At 40.2% G+C, this 24,282-nt stretch overlaps 1 protein-coding gene across 1 annotated transcript in view; it reads right to left on the bottom strand.

Moving 5' to 3' along the window:
• Positions 1-2,199: 2,199 nt before the first annotated feature.
• The window catches only part of LOC135097197 (calcium-dependent secretion activator-like), a 39,386-nt gene continuing 17,303 nt past the window's right edge, over positions 2,200-24,282 (bottom strand). The window contains exons 2-4 of the mRNA XM_063998971.1: positions 14,035-14,152; positions 13,688-13,879; positions 2,200-2,359 (exon numbers count right to left, since the gene is read on the bottom strand). Coding sequence (XP_063855041.1) covers positions 2,222-2,359; positions 13,688-13,879; positions 14,035-14,152 — 448 coding nt within the window. The 3' untranslated portion in view covers positions 2,200-2,221. The remainder of the gene's footprint in view (positions 2,360-13,687; positions 13,880-14,034; positions 14,153-24,282) is intronic.

Genomic DNA, 24,282 nt, shown 5'->3' with positions numbered 1-24,282 from the left:
TTCTGACTTCCGCCACGTTGGTGGGGACGGGCCACTTCACCATTGCTACCTTCTCCGGATCAGTGCGCACACCGTCCCGACCAACAACATGCCCCAGGAACGGCACCTCGTACTGAAAGAGAGAGCACTTTTTGGGGCTGAGCTTGAGCTTGGCTTTCCTCAGTTGGTGCAGAACCTCCTCAGCCGCTCCAAACACCCTGTCCATCAGACGCTCAAAACAACTAGGGGCGTTGCAGAGACCAAAGGGCATGACATTGAACTGCCACAAGCCCTGACTGAAGGAGAAAGCAGTCTTGGGCTTGTCCTTCTCTGCCATCTCCACCTGGTGGTAACCCAGCTTCAGGTTGAGTGTGGAGAACCACCTGGCCCCCACCATCGCGTCGAGCATGTCATCAATCCTCGGCAGGGGGTAAGAGTCCTTGGCAGTCACGTCATTCAGCGCCCCGTAGTCCACACAGAAGCACTGCATGCCGTCCTTCTTAACCAGGACTACCGCTGATGACCACGGACTGTCCAACTGCTCAGTCACCCCATGCACTGCCAGCTCATTGACGGTGCGCTGCATCTCCTCTCACCTGGCTGGTGTGATATGTCGGGGCAGGCTCTTGATGGGTGCACTACTTCCCATCTTGATGCTGTGCTTCACCAACCCCATGCGGCCCATGTTCATGACACCCCTGCTAAAGACGTCTGCGTACTGAGCCAGGGTATGGTGCACCTTCTCCATCTGTGCCTCCGTCAGGTCAGAGGCACTCCGGTGAGCCAAATCCTCCAAAAAGTCGGGCAGCGTCCTCACAGCAGCCACCTCTAACTAACTCCTCCCCCACTTGAACGAGGCTTTGCCCGACTGCCACTCCGTCAGCCATGCGACCTTCTTACCAATGCCTCCACATCCTGCGCTAACTGGGACAGCGTCTCGCCCTGCTCCCGAGTCCTCTTCTTCAGGCGAGCCCAGTACACCTCGGCCTGGTGGTGGTGCCTGAAGCAGCGCCGAAGGGCCTCTGCCACACTTCCATCACAGGCGCGTTGGGCTGGCAGCAGGTGCCCCAAGATCTCCACAGCGGGGCCTCGCAGTGCTGTTGCCAACTGAAGCACCTTCTCAGCCTTGCTCCAGCCCTGGGCAAAGGCTAGCATCTCAAACGGGGCGACGTAAGCCTCCCAGGCTACCTTCCTGTCATACTCCACCAGCTTGCATTTCCCCAAACGCCGGGAAGCTGAAGGACTGAGGGGTGGAGAACGTGACTTGTGCGGGCAGCTGGCGGGGCAGCTGGGGAAGGGAGACAGAGGGGGTGATGGTGGCAGAAGGGGGGAGGGGGTTGACTAAGCCCCAGCCTACCACCAGCTGTGCTCAAGGGAGGAGTTCCGATGGTTCCCCAGCCCCTTGAAGCAGCTACCAGCTTTGACATGACACTGCAAGGCCCCCGAGCTGAGGGTTCTTGCCAAGGGCCCCAGACAGGCCCCAGCAGGTCCGCCACCCCAGCGGTTCCCACCAGAACACATGGGGCTGCCTGTTCCTCCGCGCGTGCTGTTGCCAGCTCGCGCCGCTGCTTCTCCGTCCTTATCTCCTCCCTCAGGCCCTGGACCTCACCTTCCAGAGTCTGCACCTTGTCCAGCAGTTCATTCCTGACACTGTGGCAAGCCTGGTTGGTGTACTGCTGTGTTTCCACCTTCAAGGGCACAAGGCTGCTCTGTAGCACATCCTCAAGATGGCAGACCTGGTCATCCGCCCGTTGAGCCTGCTCACGTGCCAGCTGATCGGTCCTTTCAGCCTGCTCACGTGCCCTCTGAGCCTGTGGCTCACGGTCCACTGCCATTTCCTGCCTCATACCAGCCAGCATGGCAGCAATCAAGTCCATCTGGCCCGGTTTGACTTCACTCGAGCTGCCCTCGGCCCTGTCATGATGGTCATCTTGTGACTCCATGATGACTCACAGTCTCACTGCTCACTGTTCCCTGGATCCCACTCTATGACATGACTTGTTGCGCCCACCCCTCGCTCCGGGAGGGCGTGTTATCCACACAGGCACGGGTCGAGAAACTAGAGCAGCGGGGCCTCAAATAAGTCACACTCTGAATGCCGGGACAAGGCACATACACACGAGGCCAGGGCACAAGGGAAAACACGGGCACTATTTCCTAGATTTATTGACAAATCCTCTGCAAGTACACTGCTTTACAAGTTCACAGGGGCACCACAGATCTCCCAGGGCACAACAGCCACTCAACAGGCAAGGAAACACTTCCAAAGCAGGCAGGCACACACTGGCTTCCTCTCAGGCAACGCGTCTCTGCTCTCTCTGCCTTCCCGCCTCTCCCAGTGCTGCCACCTCCAACAGTGCTGCCGTCCACACCCATATCCCTGGTGTAACATTATTTTAAGGCAAAAAATATGGGCCATCTCAGTTTTGCCACTATGAAGTATACTTTGAATAACAAGAGGCTCAGGTAATGCCTAGAACAGAATTGAAGTGCAAACAGACATTTAAGGAAGTGCCTTTAATAATGTGCTGGCCACTAATCAAAAATTATATGCATTCTTTAGCAGACAAATGTATGGCATTTGTTGTATAGAGTTGGAAATATATTGCTAAACATGATGCCTAAAGGGCAGAGACTGTGGTCTAGTATGATTCTTTTACTTTCCCCTCCTACATCGTCATAAAAATTTCACCCACACCTTCACAGTTTGCTAACCAAATACCATTGCTTGTGCAGTTTGTGAGAGTATCAGGAGATAATGTCTTTTTCTTGTTCATAATAAAACAAAAAATAAATAGATAAACATAGAAGCAGGTACAAAGTTGATGTGAACAAACTTTACTGCCATATTATGTACCATGTCCAGGCTGGGGATACATTTCATGCTCTTGTAGTTTGCCAGTCTCATCACCCAGTAAACTTCATTGATGAGTACTATTATATGATTGTTTATAGAAATGTGGTGCTTAAGGATAATTCTTTGTAAATACTTTGCAAATGTTTTGTTTGGTTGAAATATTATTATATGTAAATGCCATGTACTGTTAAAGGACTATTATATGTAAAAGATTTTGTGCAATTGAAAGGTTATTGTATGTACAATAAGCAACTTTCACAATTAGAACTCCTGTCAACAAGAGCATCACATTGCACAAACTGGCAACTCACTCCTTGATCTGAAAAAATCTGCCAGTAGAAAATAACTACATGGCAACTTAAGTTAGCCTCATATGTTTTTCAAAACATAGAATAACTGATTCAGTGTTTGATACATTGACATAAGGGAAAGTTATCTTTTGTGACTGCTCCTATCTTTGGCTAACAAAATGCCTGTGTTTGTTTTAAACAAAGTTTTCTACTGAGGTGATCTGCAATGCCTGGAAAATATACATGCCAGGATTATATATTATTATTTATTTTTTTTTTTTTTTATGTAGGAAGGACATTGGCCAAGGGCAACAAAAATCTAATAAAAAAAATGCCCACTGAAATGTCAGTCCCATAAAAGGGTCAAAGCAGTGGTCAAAAATTGGTGGATAAGTGTCTTGAAACCTCCCTCTTGAAGGAATTCAAGTCATAGGAAGGTGGAAATACAGAAGCAGGCAAGGAGTTCCAGAGTTTACCAGAGAAAGTGATGAATGATTGAGAATACTGGTTAACTCTTGCGTTAGAGAGGTGGACAGAATAGTGGTGTGAGAAAGAAGAAAGTCTTGTGCAGCGAGGCCACGGAAGGAGGGGAGGCATGCAGTTAGCTAGATCAGAAGAGCAGTTAGCATGAAAATAGCGGTAGAAGACAGCTAGATATGCAACATTGCGGCGGTGAGAGAGAGGCTGAAGACAGTCAGTTAGAGGAGAGGAGTTGATGAGACGAAAAGCTTTTGATTCCACCCTGTCTAGAAGAGCAGTATGAGTGGAACCCCTCCAGACATGTGAAGCATACTCCATACATGGACGGATGAGGCCCTTGTACAGAGTTAGCAGCTGGGGGGGTGAGAAAAACCAAAACCAAACTGGATAGATATAGAGACGGGATACTATGAGATTACTCCCCTCCCATAAACCACAACTAGGTAAACTAGGTAAATACACACACACATGTACACAAATACAAATATGCATGTGGAAATTTATTGTGTGGCTAGCAAGGAGGTGGCTGTCAGCAGTGAACTCATTGATCATCGATTTTTGTCTGTTGTTATACTGTTTTGCGAGTGATCAAAAGAGACTATTTTTTTATATGATTATTCCTTATCAGATTTTTGTCGACAGAATTTCTTAAAACTCTCTCTTGTTTAGAGTTTCGTTTTATTTGGGAAAAATCAGCTAGGGCGGCCTGTTTTCGACCCATTCCACAGACAATAAAGTTAAAGGGAGTTATTATACCAGAAATTAGGTAGATAGAGGTTTGTTATATTGAGGGTTACTGTACCTATTAGTTTAGTTCCCTTTCATTTTACAGTGTACTGTATTTTTTTATCAAAATATTATGTAACATATGTTTAACAATTGTTTTTTGTTATGTTAAAATGAACTTTGAATAAGCTTAATAAGTGTGAGACATAGATTTTATGGTTTAGACAATAAACATAAGTATATCTGAGCATTATAGGGATACTTTCCCATATTTGCAGATTTTTGCTATTCACAATACACTTTGGAACATAATCCTCATGAATAGTGGGCAAACACTGTAGTATGCAGCCTAAGTCATTTCTGTGAAAATAGAGGGCAAGTTTAAGTACCACAGCTCCTAAGTCCCTCCAGAAGCTAATGGCACTGATTGTATCACATGATCAAGGTGTTGAAAATAATGAGATTCAGTCTGTGTTTGGTTGTGAGGGAAGAAAGGCAGAAATTCATGCCCTCTCATCTATTGTTGATACTTCACCGTTCCCTGTGAGGTCTGGTTTGGGTTGGTGTTGCCCATTTTTGGGTCAAGGCACAGTTGAGATTGCTGGGGTTAAGTACCCCATTACTGTGTTGTGTGATATGGTTGCCCAGCAGTCTCGGAGTAGGAATGTTACTGGGATGCATGTGAACCCCAATAAGGCTATGTTGTGCCATGGGATTGGTGCTGTAGAAAGCTTTGCTATGGCAGAGATGAAAATTTAGTTCCTGCTAGTAACTGCAGAGGAGCAGGTGGCATTAGTGGAAGACCTGCCAGTGTTTGGTGTTGATTTCCTTTTAGGGAATGACTTGGCAGGTGAAAGAGTCTGGGTGAATCCTCCATCCGTGGACCAAGTCCTGGAGTAGGCTGTGGCTGAGAATTCAGATTTGGATAAGATTGTTATTCCTGTTAAGATGAGGTAGGTGACCTGGTCTGGGGGCCCGCATTCTCTGTAACTCTTGGGGTCAACTGCAATAAGACAGGACCACCACAAGAGAAATGCAGAATTAAGTGTTGATGTTGCAGTTGAGGCAGGGGGCCCAGAGGCCTGTACTGCTGCTGGCAAGGGTTTGGGTGAGCCAGAGTTGGGTTTGTCCTTGAATCATAGTGCTGGGACTGACTGCAACGGGCAGAGCCACCGTAGAAAACACATGATCTGGTTAGGGGTTTTACTGAGGGCATGGTGGGAGAGTTGGGTTTGAATAGTTTGTTGGTTTGTCTCATCCCGTGGAGCACCTTGAAGGTAGCACTTAGGCAGAGATGTCACCTGGTTTGGAGGCTGTGGGCTCTATTGTAAAGTTCAATCCCTAGTCTGTTGTGTCTGGTGTGTTAGGGGTTACTGCCCATACAGAGCATACCGGAGATGTGGAGCAGACTATTCCCTTACCAGGAATAGACACGGCGTTAGTTCACCTAGTTGACCAACCCTTTTGTTCACCCCTATATATATATATATATATATAGGAGCATTGGTTTTCAAACTTAATTAATTCTTGAATGCTGTTCAAAATCCAAAATGTTAAAAAAACAAAACAAATTTTACCCATAGGAATCAATGTAAAATAGATTAATCCATCCTCAGACACTGGTTCACCATGTCTTAGTGGGTAATGATTCATGCTCCCACTGCTAAGGTGGCCACTCCACAACATCTCCAGCTTAGATTTATATATATATATATATATATATATATATATATATATATATATATATATATATATATATATATATATATATATATATATATATATTAACATGAGTTTTGCATAATTTTAGTACATATTTATTTTCATATTCATACAGTTTCTTGGAAGGTGTGGATGTGGAAATTTATTCCACACTCAGCTGCCAAATGTTACAGTATTTCCACACTAGCAGGTGAAATTCCACGATATGGTAACCCTGGTTCTTCAACAGGATCACATTTAACTTATTTCAAAGATAGAATTACTGTCTTACCCTCTGTGTGTCTCCTCCAAATATATAAAAACAAAAGTAACATTCATTGAAACTATAAATTAGTAATAAATGGCAGCTTTTGCTATGTCTTGTAGTATTTGAAATCAAGTAACTTTGTTCCAAAACTGAATTATGGTATGGCAACTGAAGCAATTATAAGTTAAATTTTTTGTTTGAAAACCGAGTTGTTTGGAAAGGAAGACGTTCAGTTATTGAGGTTCTACTGTATATGTGTGTGTGTGTGTGTGTGTGTGTGTGTGAATATATATATATATATATATATATATATATATATATATATATATATATATATATATATATATATATATATATATATATATATATATATATATATATATATATATATATATATATATATATATATATATATATATATATGAACTGTACTCCATATATACAGGTGGATAAGTCCCCTGTAAACAGTTAGTAGCTTGCAGACACAGCTCAGAATGTCTTTCTTCATGAAAATTGTTTAAGCAAGAGATGAGATGTGATGTTTCCACATGCAGGACAGACTGAAGATATTCAATTTATGTAGGAGTGGGGGACAGTTGAGTGTCACTGAAGAAAAGGGAACAGTTATCTAGAAACTGAATCAAGTAAATGGATGCAAGAACACCACTAAATTTACTCTGACTCAGTCAGAAATGTTAGAACGATCTAAAGTCAGATATTCTGTGGCTTCCTTGCATGAAATATTCAGTTTCTGAAGGGTTGGTCATTTAGGAAAAGACAGAGAAAAGCTTTGTGAAGAGTGGTGCCATCATTATAGGAGTGGACAGGAAAAAGAGTTTGGTTTAGATCATTGATGAGTAATAAAAAGTCAGTGACAGGACAGAACCCTGAGGAACACCACTGGTGGTAGACTAAGAAGAATAATATGTGTATACCACAGCATCAGTAGAATGGCTAGAAAGGTAGAGAAAGGTAAAACCTCTAAGAGAGTAGCTTGGAAACTAAAGCTTTATGGCAGACTCTATCAGTCTACAGCAAAGTAAATTTCACTGAAATTGTGGTTTTATTTCAGAATCACTACAAACTTACTTCTACTTTTGTGACTTGTCCTATTGGCTAGAGCTCCTCATACTGAGTATTTTGAATCCATATATATTGTAGCAAATTAATAATAATGTTGTCAGCAATTTTTGAAAATCTATTGGCTTGCTTTTGGTTCTATTTCATATTTAGTTAAGTTAGACTTATTTTAGTTAGGGTTGGTTTAGTTAGATTAGGCTTAGTTGAGTTAGGTTAGGTTTTGTTAGATTAGGATGCTAGCAGCAAGAGCAAGAACATGACGGCCATCACAATAGGTAAAATTTTCAGTGCAGTGTTGAATGAGAGACTGTGTAAATGGATTGAAAGAGCTGTAGTGCTGGGTGAAGAACAGAATGGATTTCATGTGGATAGGAGAGCTGAGGACAATATGTTTGTGGTGAATGAAATGATTGTGAAGAAAAAGAAGGATGGGGGTAAATTGTACCTAGGTTTTCTGGATATTGATAAAGCTTATGATAGAGTGAACAGAGAAATGCTAGGTAGAGTCTTAGAAAAGATTGGATTGAATGCAAAGATGGTTAACACAGTGCAAAGTATGTATGTGGACACAAGAGCTGGATAAAGACTAGGAGACATAGAAACAGACTGGATGAAGAGTGAGAGAGGAGTTAGGAAAGGCTGTATAATGTCACCAACCCTTTTTAGCCTGTATACAGAGGAGTTAGCAGCTAGAATGAGAACAATGAATGTAAGGGGTAAGTGTGGGGAATGATAAAATATGTGTGCTTCTTTATGCAGATGATGTAGTTGTTATGAGTGAATCGGCAGATGAGCTTCAAAGCTTGTTGGATGTTGTGGATGGGTATGGAAAAGTCTTTGGTGGAGTAAGGTTTAGCAGTGAGAAAAGCAAGGTAACGATTGTGATTAAGTCAGAGGATGAAAGTAATGTGGTATGGAGACTTGGAGAGAATGAGTTGAAACAGGTGCAAGAATACAAGTACTTAGGGATGTGGACGAGTCCTAGTGGGTGTAGAAAGGCAAAGAATGAAAAGATAAGTATGGTAAACCAGTGGGTAGGTCGACTGGGAAGCGTGGTAAGGATGAGAGCAAGTAAGTATGATGTGTTGAGAGAAGTGTGGAAGAATGTGGGTGTGCCAAATATAATGTATGGTATGAATGTGATTGCATAGAATGAAAGTTAAATTGATAAGTTAGAAGTGGGCCAGAATAGAGTAGTAAGGATGGCACTGAGTGCTGCAAGGTATACAGCAGTTGAAGGCTGAGAGGTGATATGGGATGGAGCACCTTTAAGGAAAGACTCACAAAAGCCACACTTAGGTACAAAATTAGGCTTGAGAGAATGGATGATGCAAGAATAGCAAGGAAAGTGTACGAGTACCTGTGGAATGAAAGTAGAAGCAAGTGGAGGAACAGGAGCATGAAAATGACGGACAGGAGTGGATTACAAGTTGTGTGGGCGATAAGAATGGAGTTATGGCATGATAGGAATGAAAGAGTGGAGAAGACAGGAAAGGAGTGGATGGTGTTGTTGCTGGGACTGTGTAGAGAGGTGAATGAAAGAATGATTGAGGCAGTGAAAGAGTTTCTAGAGAGAATATGGCATGCCAGATGTAGGAACAATTAGTGTAGAGGATGCTGTTCCTTTCTCTTTGTTTTTCCCCTTCTACAGGAGTTGCAGATCCAAAGGCCTGGCTTAGGATTGATCCTGAGCCACATATACTAGCAAGATCAAGATCAAGATCACAAGAACAGCAGCAGCAATGAATGGAGGTTGCCTCAATGAATGGAGGAACCAGGATGAGGAAAAAGAAGAGAGAGTGGAGCAGAGCACCCAGACAGAAAACCTGATGAAAGAGGCAGAAGCACAGACGACAAAGACTGAAGAGAGAAAAGACCGGCAAGAAGTGGTGGAAGTGGCCAGAACAGACAGACGCCCAAGGAAGAAGAGAATGGTAATCAAGAAAGCCCCACTACGTGTCATTGGAGACAGCATGGTAAGGAAGACTCCCGACTTTGTGAGAAGGGAAATTGAGTGCACCAGCATGGGAGGTGCTAAGATCCAAGACGTCAAGAGGAAAGTCAAGGAAGAAGTGCAAGAAATGGAAGAGAGAAGCCTGCTAGTTGTCCAAGGAGGAGGCAACAACTTAGTAGAGGCAAGTGCTGAAGACACAGTAAAGGAAGTGATAGAAGCAGTGAGGGCAGCAGAAGAGAAGATGTGTGTGGCTGTGGTGGGGGTCCTGCAGCGCCCACGGGAAGGAGTGCAGCATGAGAGGGTCAGAAGAGAAACGAACCGCAAGATATGCATGGAACTCATGAAGGTCAAGATGGAATGGATGACAGAGAAGAAGGGCAACGTGAGCTTCCTGGACATGGATGGGATCCTCGACCAGGACAAATTCTTCGGGAGAGACGGGGTCCACCTCAACCACAACGTGAATGAGAGGCTAGGACGTCGACTGGCCGAGTGGATGAGGGCGAGGCAGGTGTGTTGTGTGGACGACGCATGATGAGGAGGACCCACTGATGTCAGCAAACATGGAAGAAAAAGAGACTAACCAGGCAAGTAAATGTGTGAAGATTGGCTGTATGAATGTGAGAGGATGGGGTGTGGGCAAGTTTGAGGATGTATGCAAGGAGCTCAGGGAGTGGAGGTTTGACTCAGTCGGGCTCACTGAGACTCACCTGAGAGATGATGTACGAATGGAGGGATGCGAGTACGTTATGATTGGAAAGGGGCGTAAGGCACAGGAAACACTGGGAGGAGGCGTAGCCCTACTCTACAAGAAAGAAAGAGGACTGAAAGTAGAGGAGATTGATGTGGGGGAGTGTACAAGTAGTGAGGATGTGCTTGCAGTCAGAGTGGAATGCATGGATGGTCATGGCAGACCAGAGAAAGTGGTACTGGTGGTAGCGTACATGACTGTCATGGGTGAAAGAGCAGAGAGGGAAAATAGGAGGAAGTATGACATACTTAAGAAAGTTGTGAGAGAGCATGGAGAGGAGAGAGTGCTAGTTATGGGTGACATGAATGCACATGTGGGAATACTGGGGGAACAGGTGAACAGGAATGGTGAAATGCTTGGAGAGTTCCTTGATGAACTGGAGCTGGAAAATCTGAATGTTACTTTGGCTGAGGGGCGTGTGACTTGGAGTGCAAGAGAACAGGAATCGGCAATTGACTACATGTTGGTGAATGGAAGAATGTGTGAAATTGTGTCGCACATGTGGATAGATGAGGATGGTTTGGTTGATATTGTGTCCGATCACAACATGCTAGTTGTGGAGTGCTTGATGCAGGGTGGGAATGAAGTGAAAGTGGCAAGTAAGAAAAAGAAGTGGAGACTGAGAGATGTAGGGTGGGAGAACTTTCAGGTTGATCTGAGTGAGAGAAGCTGGGATGACGAAAGTGTGCATGACGTGGAGCATCTGAATGAGAAACTGGTTGAGGACGTGAGGGGTGCTGCTGAGAACCAGATAGGGTTTGTGAGAGTAGATAGAAGAAAGAATGTATGTAAACCATGGTGGAATGATGAAATCAGAGCAGCTAGGAAGGAGCGAAAGAGAATGAGTAGACAGTGTAGATGGCTGAGGAAAAAGAGGCATGAAAGCGATGAGGCAGAGAATGAGTATTAGAATGCATGGGCAGCGTATGTGAAGCAGCAGCGGTTGACAAGACGAATGATAATGAATGCTAAAGTGAAGAGTGAAAGGAGCGTGATTCAATCTTTAAGGGAGAAAGGTATGGAAGGTGGCCGTGAATGGTACAAGTTCATGAGAGGTGAGAATATGTCAGGCAGTGTTGTTGTGGAGAGTCTAAAAGTGGAGGGTGTAGTTATAACAGAGAAGGACAGAATCAGGGAGGCAATCAAAGGGTTCTGGGAAGAAGTAGGTGGGGTAGGTGAGATGTTTAGTGTGAGAGAAGAATGTGTAACACTGGAAAGAAAGAATGCAGATGAACTGGATGAAAGAATCAGTAGGGATGAAGTGGAGAGGTGTGTGAGAAGGCAGAAGAATGGCAAGGCAGCAGGTCCAGATGATATACCCTATGAGTTCTACAAGAATGGTGGGGAGGTAGTGATAGACAGAATGACTGAGTTATTCAACCGAGTGTGGGATGAAGAGAGAGTGCCAAGAAAGTGGAATAAGAGCCGAGTGTGTCTGTTGCATAAGGAGGGATTTAAGAGTAAGAATGAGCTGAAGAACTAAAAATGCATAAAAAAAATATTAAAATAAAGTAGATTCATCTGCCATATGGAGTTTGTTGCTAAACTAGAAATTTACCAAAATTTCTTAAAAGAGAATGACCAAATTCAGGGAGAAGACCAGATCAACAGAAGAATGGCCACAATGAAAATCCATATTGATAATCAGATAAGGTTGTGGAGTGATAGATGGTAAGAAACTCAGTTAAAGATAGATTATTATTATTATTATTATTTTTTTTTTTTTTTTTTATTTGAAGAACAGGAAATCAAAAACAATAGGAGGGACTCCATTAGGTCCACAATTCTTCTGAAGATCAAGTCTAGCAAGGACATGGAAAACACCATTAAGGAAGAATCCTAATAGAAGGTATGAAATAGTCAGAGGATGGAGGAAAGGAAAGAACAAGCCCTGAATAATATAGCATTGCATTTTCAGCAAAAACTTCAGTAGAGTTCTGCTTTAGAAACAGAGTAGTTGACAGTGGCATCATCAGGTTGAAATAGAGAAGGGAAAATGGAGATATTTTTGTTAAGTGCCTGAAGTCAGAGAGAAATTGCATCTGGAAAAATTTTTACATTTTCTATTGAAAAAAGAGTTTTTTGGGTTGTTCAAAAAAGGTTTTGGCATGATTCCAGGTAGAAACAAAGTACATGAGTCTCAGAAGATGGAAGGCTCAGATTGTGTTTGTGAGCCATCTCTCTGTCATCTTTATCATCAGACTGAGGTAAATAAAGGTTCAGGACAAGAGAAGACTTGTGGAATATATGTCTCCATGCCAGACACAACCACCTCTGTTCTATGCTTGGTACACAGACGAGGAAGCAGTGCAGTAGTCATACCATTAAAAAGTCACAATAATAATCCTCAGGTCCTCTCAATTAGCTGACAAAATGTCTATGCTATACATAGCTTAGGTCACTGTCAGTTACTTGCAATCATTTATGCAGTGACTTTCAGAGTGAGGATTCTCTTAAAGAACAAACTTGCTTTTGTGAACCATGAAAATTAGCAGTTTTTAGATAAGGGCTAACATTTAATTCTTGAAGAAACTCAAATAGAAGGGGATGCAGATTATTGAGGCTTTGCAGAGTGTTTATGACAATGATGTTCCAAAGAAAATAGCTGTCTACAAGTGGATTCAATAATTCCCTGGAGGCAGGGAATATCTGGATGATCCTTGGACTGGAGGACCAAAAACATTGAAAATTATAAAATGATTGATGCTGTTAAACTCTTATTGAAGAAGATAGAAGAATAACAGTTAACCAGATAGGTCTGACCCTGGAAATTTCATATGGCTCAATAAATTCAATTTTGCATGAAGATCTGGGACTCGGCAAACTTTCTGAGCAATGGATCCTAAAAGTGCTGCATTCAAACCAGCTGATTCTTTGAAATGATCTTTCATTGATAATTCTAAGCAAAACTGAGGTTGATGAAGAGTTGTTTATGAGGTGAATTATTATGGACTTGGATCTACCAATATGATACTGAAACAAAACTGCAGTCCAAACAATGGCTTCCATGCAGATCACCTGGACCAATCAAGTTCAAATCTGAAAAGTCAGTTCAAACAGAGTTGGCCACCATGTTCTGCAATTCAGAAGTGATAATTGTAGACTTTCTTGAAGGAAAAAGAATTGTTAGTGGACCTTACCATCCATGAGTTTTAAAGAAAAATGAGGTAAAAAAAATGATGAGGAAAGCTGCATAGTCAAATTTTGTTTCAGCATGACAGTGCACTACCACATTCTGTAAGAGTTGCAAAGGATGTGATTCGAGAGTTCTGATGGGAAGTGCAACCTCACTTGCTTTATAGCCTAGATCTCATGCCATCAGACTTCTTCCTTTTTTTACAAAGCTCAGAGTCACTAAAAGGAGCCCACTTTGAAAACATACATAAAGCTAAAAAAATGCTATAAACATGTGGTTTCGAAAGAGAACTACTGAGTTATTCAGAGAAGGCTTAAATGAGTGGAAACATCATCTTGAGAAGTGTATTATGCAGGATGATAACTACAATGAAAAATAAGTGCTTTGTGTTTGCAACAAACAAGTAAAAAAAAATCAATACTCATTACAGACAAAAGCAAGGAAACATATAAAAAAATTCCTTACCACATCTACCCCATCCACTGCACACAGTTTGAAAGACTGATTTTTGGCATCAAGAATAACATTGACCATGGCACACATTTCAGATGGGAGCACATAGTCTGTGGAGACAAAGCCGGTACCCTTTTTCAACCACTGTTGGAAGGCTTGATCTGTCCTTGTGATACAGGACTCAATCATATCACATGCCATCAACTGTGGAAAGAATGGGAAAGTTACCAGCTAGAATGCATGGATCTTTCATCATATCAGACTAAAGCTGAGAGTTCAAAGATGAACAAAACAACATATCTTGGTAAAAAAAAATCACATTACAATATAGAGATAATAACACTAAGAGCATCTCATACCTTTAACCTTTGTTCAAGGTGTTTGGCAAAATCATGATCTGGCCAATGAAGGTCTCGAATGAAAGACTGTAAGGCATCTAACTTCCAGAATAGATCCTCGGAGGTTGCACACCCATTCCTGCCAGACAATACATATTTCAATTGCTCAGTAAAATTACTCATTCATGGTCACCACAGAGAGTTCAGACTTTTCCCGCCTTAATTTCTAAATTTCCAATAGAAAATTCTAAAATTTGGTAAGATCTATGTAGTTGTAAAATATAATGCCACACCTTCATAGTATAATGGGAAACCAAACTTAACTTGCACATAGTGTAATACCATCTAGTGATTCTCTGTTTCAAGCACTCTCAGAGCAATTCCTTGGAAGTGGGCTAAACAATACCTTGGTTCCATGGGTCATGTGCAAACTAGGATCTCACTGTACTGCATGAAGTATGTTCAGCATAAATGTTTTGTGAGAGAGAATAAGACAAAAGAAATGCATCTGGAGTGTTACTACCATGTGGACTGGGAGATATAATGGCCACTTTCAGATCCAAATGTCTGTGACTTTATATATTAGTTTAATATAGTATAATATATAATTCGGATAAAATGTACACATATGTATTCATGATATTGTACTGCTTTTATGTTGCACTGAAATGAAATCTGAATAAATTATAGATGATGGCAGCATTCAAAGGCTGGAATAGAGTTCACTGGATTCTAGAATTATTTGTATAGAATTCTCAATTTCATATGTATTAACTCTCATTCAAAGGCTGAAACTGGAGTTCACTGGATTTTAATTTTTTTATATAGAATTCTCAATTTTATATGTATAAACTGTAAAGTATTTGATAGAATAGGAATGAGCACTGCAAGCAAAGAACAAAATCAAGAAAATCCCATTTGAAAAAAAATAAAATTGCATCATCTTACATTTAAAAAATATGTAAAAGAAGACAATGAAAGATGGTATCACTAAGCATGTAAGCTTTCATTACCCATTACCAGTACAACTTCAGTACTGCACTCAAATCTGCTTCTGCAAACAGAACTTAGATTTATTTCACAATTCCTTTGCCATTCTGGTATAAAGATATATTGAGCAATATGCTTCATCTAGCACATGCATACACACAAATACACTATAAATAGAGCCCTGCAAAAAATACTGAGCCCTTTCCACTGCAAGATGATGGAAAACATACTTAAAATTGTCCATCCTTCAGTCAAAGCTGAGGAAGGCAATTCATTCATCTTATTTTTAGCACTTGTGTATATTCTACCTAATGAAAGAAATTTCTTAAGTGCAATTAGTGTTATCTCTACTCACGTAGGTATATGATGTTTATGAATGTGTATGCACCCAATTTCTTATCTAAAATGGTATTGATATCCTGATAAAGGTTGGCAATGGCTCTAATTTTCATAAATTTTCATTAAAAACTACTGAATAACAATGAAACTAAAAAGCAAATGTCTGTATTGCATTAATTTAGAAACTCAAATAAAAATACTTAAAAGCATGTGTAGCATGAAAAAATGTTGCTGTCATCATATCATGACACCTGTAAGTCACAAAGGCAAAATGACAATACAAATCAGTACTGAAAAATAAACATTAAATTTACCTCTTTTTAATGTTGACTTTTTACTAATTTCTTAAGCAAGCTTGGCTTTCTGCTTGAAAAACTCAGTATTTTCTGCAGTGGGCTTATACTGCTATGTATATATGTATATGCACATTTACATGTATGTGTATACATGTATGTGTGTGTGTGTGTGTGTGTGTGTGTGTGTGTGTGTGTGTGTGTGTGTGTGTGTGTGTGTGTATGTATGTATGTATGTATGTATATATATATATATATATATATATATATATATATATATATATATATATATATATATATATATATATATATATATATATATATAATCACACATGCACACATGTACACATACAAACACATCCATACATACAATACATATCATGTGTATATAGGTTTCAACTGTATCTTTGAATGAAATAAATTTAAGTTTATTGAAGTTATGAAAGAATGACCTTATATTTTCATATAAACAAAAAAAAAAATCAAAGAATAAAAAACAACAACTTTTGCTTAAAAATATGGTTTCATTACTTTCAACATTATATATTATATACCTTTGCATAATACCTCATCTTTTATTCTGCCAAGTATGGAGTAAATAGTCTGAACAGTCTATGATAAATGAATTTGAATATTCCAAGAAGACTAGCTTTAAAGTGTAAAATTTAATTCAATTAGTTAATTCTTTTCATTTAATTAGTTTGTTTGCACAAAAAAAAATTAAAAGCATATTTAAAGATTCATTATTATATATACAACACACACTAAGGCAAGATTGAAAATTCTAAACTCTAAATTCTAAATATTCTATACTTTTAGCTTAAGCAGCTGATCAGATCAGCTGCTGATTAAGATCAGCTGATCTTTGTTATGGTAAGATGCGTGAGTGTAGGGTGGTGATTGTGGACATAATTTCACTTCTATTCAAGTATCTGGCAATATTCAAGTATCCGGCATGTCGGCGGTCCCGTTGATGCCAGATAGGAGGGATTTTATTGTATTACTTTCCTTTTTATTCTTTCTCATTATTTATAATATTCCTTCTTACTTTCATTTCTGATTTTTATTTCTTATTCATTTATGTATATGTTGTATATGTTGTAGCAAGACAGGAGAAATCACAAATAATGTATCAGTCTGTTTTCCTGTGATTCATGATATAATAAGTGATTGCATGCCATCAACAGCACTTCCTAAAGGTAACCTTACCTAGACTTTTTCAATAGAGAATAGAGGATGGAGAAAATATTAATCTCTTTGCATCTTATTCTTTAGTTATTATCACCTAAAAAAAAAGAGTGCAGTCATAATGCAATTGTGTGCTTTGTCATCTGTGAATATAATCCCCGTTTCTCATCTTACATAAACAAGAGTAAGGTAATGATGTTTGAACGTAAAGATTAAGTGGTTATTTTTTATTGCCCCTGAAAAATTTAATGGCCTAAAGAATGTGAAATGTTGCCAAAAGCAGAAAAAAAGTGGACATAACTGATGGCTTAACCCTGCACACATAAGGAAGAGGAAAAAGAGAAAGAACTGTGTTATGTATGGTGGTTGGGTCTTGAAGGCATATGATGAAAAAGAACTGTAAGTACTGGGAAAGTAGCAACAATTGTCGTACATACAATGGGGTACTTGGTACACAACATATTCGACTTACCACCAATGTAGTATCCAACCAAAAAAATCTTTTTTTTTTACGACAGATAACTTAGTATATGAACAAATCATTACTAAGTGGGTACAAAATTTGTGATATTTTTGTGACTTTACTGGTATAGTTGCTATGCTATCCTCTGTGCTGTATACCTTTCACCTAACTCCTCTGACTATAAGAAATTCTTTGACTACTTAACTTCCAAAGTGGAGCACATTCTGATCCTCTTCCCTTTTGCAGAGATCTCCATTCTTGGAGACTTCAATGTTCACCACCAGCTTTGGCTTTCCTCTTCCTTCACTGACCATCCTGGTGAACTAGCCTTCAACTTGGCTATCCTCCACAACCTAGAGCAATTGGTGCAACACCCTACTCGTATTCCTGATCGTCTTGGAGATACGCCCAACATTCTTGACCTTTTCCTGACCTCTAATCTTTCTGCTTATGATGTCACCCTTTCTTCTCCGTTGGGCTCCTCCGATCACAATCTCATATCTGTATCTTGTCCTATCGCTCCAATCCCTCCTCAGGATCCCCCTAAGCGAAGGTGCCTCTGGCGTTTTGCCTCTGCTAGATGGGAGAACCTAAGGAGGTATTTTGCTGATTTTCCTTGGAATGACTACTGCTTTCGTGTCAGAGACCCGTCTTTGTGTGCTGAGCGCATAACAGAGGTGATAGTGTCTGGCATGGAGGTGTACATTCCTCACTCTTTTTCTTGACTTAAACCTTCTAAACCTTGGTTTAACACAGCTTGTTCTCATGCTATACATGATAGAGAGGTGGCCCACAAAAGGTACTTAAGCCTTCCATCACCAGAATCTCATGCACTTTATATTTCTGCCCAGAACCATGCCAAGTCTATTCTCCAACTAGCCAAAAACTCCTTCATTAATAGAAAGTGTCAAAACCCTTCAAGATCTAACTCCCCTCGTGACTTCTGGCATCTATCCAAAAATATCTACAATAACTTTGCTTCTTCTTCTTTCCCTCCTTTATTTCAACCAGATGGCACCACTGCTATCACATCTATTTCTAAAGCTGAACTCTTCACTCAGATCTTTGCTAAAAACTCTACCTTGGATGATTCTGGGCTTGTTCCTCCCTCTCCTCCACTCTCTGACTACTTTATGCTATCTGTTAAAATTCTTCGCAATGATATTTTTCCCTGCCCTCACTGGCCTAAATCCTCGGAAGGCTTATGGACCTGATGGGGTCCCTCCTGTTGTTCTCCGAAACTGTGCCTCCGTGCTTGTACCTTGCCTAGTGAAACTCTTTCAGCTCTGTCTGTCAATATCTACTTTTCCTTCTTGCTGGAAGTTTGCTTACATTCAGCCTGTTCCTAAAAAGGGTGACCATTCTAATACCTCAAACTACCATCCTATTGCTTTAATTTCCTGCCTATCTAAAGTTTTTGAATCTATCCTCAACAGGAAGATTCTTAAACATCTACCACTTCACAACCTTCTATCTGATCGCTAGTATGGGTTCCGTCAAGGCCGCTCTACTGGTGATCTTCTGGCTTCCCATACTGAGTCTTGGTCATCCTCTTTTAGAGATTTTGGTGAAACTTTTGCTGTTGTCTTAGACATATCAAAAGCTTTTGATAGAGTCTGACACATAGCTTTGATTTCTAAACTGCTTCCTACGGCTTCTTTCCTTCTCTGTGTAACTTCATCTCAAGTTTCCTTTCTGACCATTCTATTGCTGCTGTGGTAGACGGTCACTGTTCTTCTCCTAAATCTATTAACAGTGGTGTTCCTCAGGGTTCTGTCCTGCCACTCACTCTCTTATTATTCATTAATGATCTTCTAAACCAAAGTTCTTGTCTTATCCACTCCTACGCTGATGATACCACCCTGCACTTTTCCACATCTTTTCATGGACATCCAACCCTTCAGGAGGTAAACATTTCACACAGGGAAGTCACAGAATGCTTGATTTCTGATCTTTCAAAAATCTCTGATTGGGGCAGAGCAAACTTGGTATTGTTCAATGCCTCAAAAACTCAATTCCTCCATCTATCAACTCAACACAACCTTCCAGACAACTATCCCCTCTTCTTCAATAACACTCAATTGTCCCCCTCTTCTACACTGAACATCCTTGGTCTGTCCTTTACTTATAATCTGAACTGGAAACTTCACATCTCTAGCTAAAACAGCTTATATGAAGTTAGGCATTCTGAGACGTCTCCACCAGTTTTTCTCACCCCCACCCAGCTGCTAACTCTGTACAAGGGCCTTATCCATCCATGTATGGAGTATGCTTCACATGTCTGGGGGGGTTCCACTCACACTGCTCTTCTAGACAAGGTGGAATCAGAAGCTTTTCGTCTCATCAACTCCTCTCCTCTAACTGATTGTCTTCAGCCTCTCTCTCACTACTGCAATGTTGCATCTCTAGCTGTCTTCCACCACTATTTTCATGCTAACTGCTTCTGATCTTGCTAACTGCATGCCTCCCCTCTTCCCACGGCCTCGCTGCACAAGACTTTCTTCTTTCTCTCACCCCTATTTTGTCCACCTCTCTAATGCGAGAGTTAACCAGTATTATCAATCATTCATCCCTTTCTTTGGTAAACTCTGGAACTCCCTGCCTGCTTCTGTATTTCCAGCTTCCTATGACTTGAATTCCTTCAAGAAGGAGGTTTCAAGACACTTATTCATCAATTTTTAACTACTGCTTCGACCCTTTTATAAGACTGGCATTTCAGTGGGCATTTTTTTTTTATTGGATTTTTGTTGCCCTTGGCCAGTGTCCTTCCTACTTAAAAATTAAAGAAAAATGACATGCTATATATTATAGTAAAAGGCATTGTTTTCAAACTTGTTTACTGCTTTTTAAGTGATAAAAAAAAATATAATCCTTTGGGTTTTTTGTGAATAGAATCTTACCATCTGACCATTTTTTTGCTTCCAATGGTGATTTTGGAATGGATTATGGTCATAAGCTAAGTATACCAGTGTATATGCAAATAAGATATGTTAATCAAGGTTAGTGATGGAACAGTGGATGTACTTTATGGTGAACAGTGTAACATTAGAAGAGCAATGGGTTGTATAAACTAGGTGCTTGACATAAGAAAAGTGTGAAAAGTATTTGGAAAATGTTAGGTTGTGTTTGGGTATTCATGGACTTGAAGAAAACATATGACAAAATAAAAGAAGGGAGTTGAAAGTTATTTTATGGGAACTGAATTGTATATTTTCTGACTGGAAGAAGCATAAATGACTGGTTTCCTTTTCTAGGAGAGCTGCCTTAGGGATGTTTAATGTTTATATTTATTGAGGTATGAGGGAGGTGAATGTGGTTAGTGAAGGTTATGTATTTACCTAGTTGTATTTACCTAGTTACGTTTTACAGGAAAAGAGCTATGCTAGTGCTGTCTTGTCTCCAGCTTAATTTTAAATTCATGAATATTTTTTGCTTGTACCACTGTTTCATCTAAGTTTTTTCATATTTCTATGCTTCTATTTAGGAAACCATATTTCTTGACATCTCTTCTACTTGCTGTTTTCTTCAATTTCACACCATGTCCTCTTGTATCTCTTGAGTCCCACACAAATAAGTCTTCTTTGTTAACTTGATCCTTATCCTTTAAAGCTCTGTATATAGCAATCAGGTCTCCTCTTTCTCTTCTCTCTTGTAATGATGGAAGCTTCAATCTCCTTAATCTTTCTTCATAGGTTAAATCTCTTAAACTTGGTACCAATTTGGTTGCAGCTCTTTGATCCTTTCTATTTTCCTTATTTCCTTTTTATTATGGGGTGACCAAACAATTGTGGCATATTCCAGTTTTGGTCGAATCACATATTCCATCAACTTTTTCATCATCTCTTCATCCATGTAAGCAAATGCCCCTTTCATCTTTCTTAGTAACTCATAGGTTTCCCCAACTATTTTGTTTACATGTTTTACTGGTGATAAATTATCACTGATTGTAATTCCCAAGTCTTTTTCTTCTTTGGTTTTCGTAATTTCCACTTCTCCCATGGTGTAAGAACTTGTCTTCTTTTGCTTTTTTCCTAATTCCATCACCTTGCATTTCTTTACATTGAATTCCATTTCCCATCTCTTACTCCATTTATATATCTTATTTAGATCTTTCTGTAATACTTCACAATCCATATTGTTTTCCACTCTTTTCAATAATTTTGCATATTCTACAAACAGACTTACGTAACTGTCAACCTCATCCACCACATCATTGACATACACCAGAAACATTACGGGCACTTTATATTTTTTGCATACATTACATATTTATATTTTCTATTCTTTTTTGTCAGATACCACTTCCTGAGCCTCTCATCTTTTACCTTCCAACAGAACTTTTTTTCTTTTCCTCTGTTCTGTTCTCATGTTTTGCCTTTGCTTCTTTTATTAGATCGCTTACCTTGAGTCTCTCCTCCTCATTCATGTCCCTCTTTATTCAAACTTTCATGTATTGCTCTGTCTTGTCCAGTTTCCATGCATTCGATATCACTTCCATGGATGTTGTTTATGCCCTAAATTTTTTCAGTGGTCACTCTTTTCCTTTTATGTATTTCCTCAATTTCACTTATCCAGTCCTCCCCTTCTCTCTGTATATTTCTTACAACGTCCTCTGCTACCTTTTTTTGTTCTCTTTCCCTCTTGTATCTTACTGGCTCTGTTTCCTCTTTTAATCCATATACAACAATACATTTCTTTTTGTCCACTGTGTCCCTTACCATCAATTCCTTCTGTTTGATCACTCTCACAATTTCCTTACTTAAATCTGTCTTTTCCTTCTTTTGAGCTTCTATGATTTCTGTAAAGTTAACTTTTTCTTCCTCTTTTTCCTTCCTTCAGATTTGATGTTCACTTTTCATCCCTATCACTTCATTTTCCTGTTTTTTATCAATATCATTGTTTTCCTTCAATTTTGTTTTTAGATCAGCGCACAGTGTTTTCAATTCTTTGTTTTCCTCTTCCAGGTCGTTTTTTTTTTCTAATTTTTTCACTCTTTCAATGACGTCACTGATCATCCCTTCCATCAAAACCACTTTCCTTCCTTGCATTTTATCATGTTCATTATCTTCCTCAAATCCTGGGAATGGTGACCCCATTGGCAACATTCTGCTTCCATCTATGGCGTCCGCCTTGCTGGAACTTTTACTCATTCTATTACATTTGTTATTACTTAAATTTTCCCTTATTTTTTAAATTTCTGTAGACAGGACAACTCTACTTGAGCACAGCTCCTACCTGGGAACACATTCTAGGCTCCTAGTGGTGGGTGTGGTGAAACAAAATCTTTCTCTGCTGGAGCATGGATCGCTGCTTGTTTACTCCACAACGACATGTGTGTGTGAAAGTTAGATTGTGGTTTGAATCAAGTGCATATTTATAATACAGTGGAATCTGAATCAGCTACTGAATGCAGATGCTGCTGTAAAGGTAGTTAATTTAGAGGAGAAATTGAGACATGTTTAGAAGGATATGTGAAAGGAGGAAATAGATATTTAATGCAAGTAAAAATAAAAAAGATGTAGAATATGAAGATGGGAACAGACAATTTCAGTAGGCTCTGATATTTCTTTTTCCATTGCCCATGGCCAGAGCCCTTGTTACACACATAAAAAAGAAAAAGAAAGAAAAACTAAACTAATATATATATATATATATATATATATATATATATATATATATATATATATATATATATATATATATATATATATATATATATATACACAGGAGGAGGCAGTAGACACCTGCCGAAATGATAATTACTCCCAGTGAGGTCTAAAGCACTGTTCAGGGGGTGCTGTGAACTTATCACTAAACCCAGCTATGACCTCACTGAACGTTTCCCTTTGTGTCTCACAACACAAGGGGGCAGTCACAGCCTGCCCTCTAAAGACAACTCTCTTCCTCCACACAAAACTACAAGCACCTAATAACACACACACCCTTCACTCAAAAAATTTAAAATCATCATGGCGACTCTTACACCAGCCTCGGAGTCCCCATCTGGGGATGGGACCATAAATGTCCCCAGGTCGGACTGCCTTTCTGTCGACGACCCTAAGTGTCTTGACACCCCCCTCAACTTTTTCTTCATTAACTTCTGCAACATTCGCGGTCTAAGATCTAATTTTCAATCTGTAGAACACCACCTCTCCTCTTCTAAACCTCATCTTCTTTTCCTCACTGAAACTCAGGTGTCTGAGGCAACTGACAGTAGCTCCTTTTCTGTTCCCTCCTACTTTCTCTATCCTCATTTTCGATCCAAAGCTGGATGCTGCGTTTATGTGCGCAATGACTTAACCTGCTCTCGTGCCCACACTCTTGAATCTTCCGAGTTTTCCACCATCTGGCTACGACTACAGAGTCACTCTCATACTAAATTTATCTGTGCTGTATACCTCTCACCTAACTCCTCTGGCTATAAGAAATTCTTTGACTACTTAACTTCCAAAGTGGAGCACATTCTGACCCTCTTCCCTTTTGCAGAGATCTCCATTCTTGGAGACTTCAATGTTCACCACCAGCTTTGGCTTTCCTCTCCCTTCACTGACCATCCTGGTGAACTAGCCTACAACTTTGGTATCCTCCATGACCTAGAGCAGTTGGTGCAACACCCTACTCGTATTTCTGACCGTCTTGGAGATACGCCCAACATTCTTGACCTTTTCCTGACCTCTAATCCTTCTGCTTATGCTGTCACCCTTTCTTCTCCGTTGGGCTCCTCCGATCACAATCTCATATCTTTATCTTGTCCTATCACTCCAATCCCTCCTCAGGATCCCCCTAAGCGAAGGTGCCTCTGGCGTTTTGCCTCTGTTAGTTGGAGGGACCTGAGGAGGTATTTTGCTGATTTTCCTTGGAATGACTACTGCTTCCGTGTCAGAGACCCGTCTTTGTGTGCTGAGCACATAACAGAGGTGATAGTGTCTGGCATGGAGGCATACATTCCTCACTCTTTTTCTCGTCCTAAACCTTCTAAACCTTGGTTTAACACAG

This window comes from Scylla paramamosain, unplaced genomic scaffold (assembly GCF_035594125.1).
Source record: "Scylla paramamosain isolate STU-SP2022 unplaced genomic scaffold, ASM3559412v1 Contig14, whole genome shotgun sequence".
Classification (NCBI taxonomy): domain Eukaryota; kingdom Metazoa; phylum Arthropoda; class Malacostraca; order Decapoda; family Portunidae; genus Scylla; species Scylla paramamosain.
The sequence above is the reverse complement of the archived record's forward strand: the minus strand, read 5'-3'. Positions and strand labels throughout refer to the sequence as shown.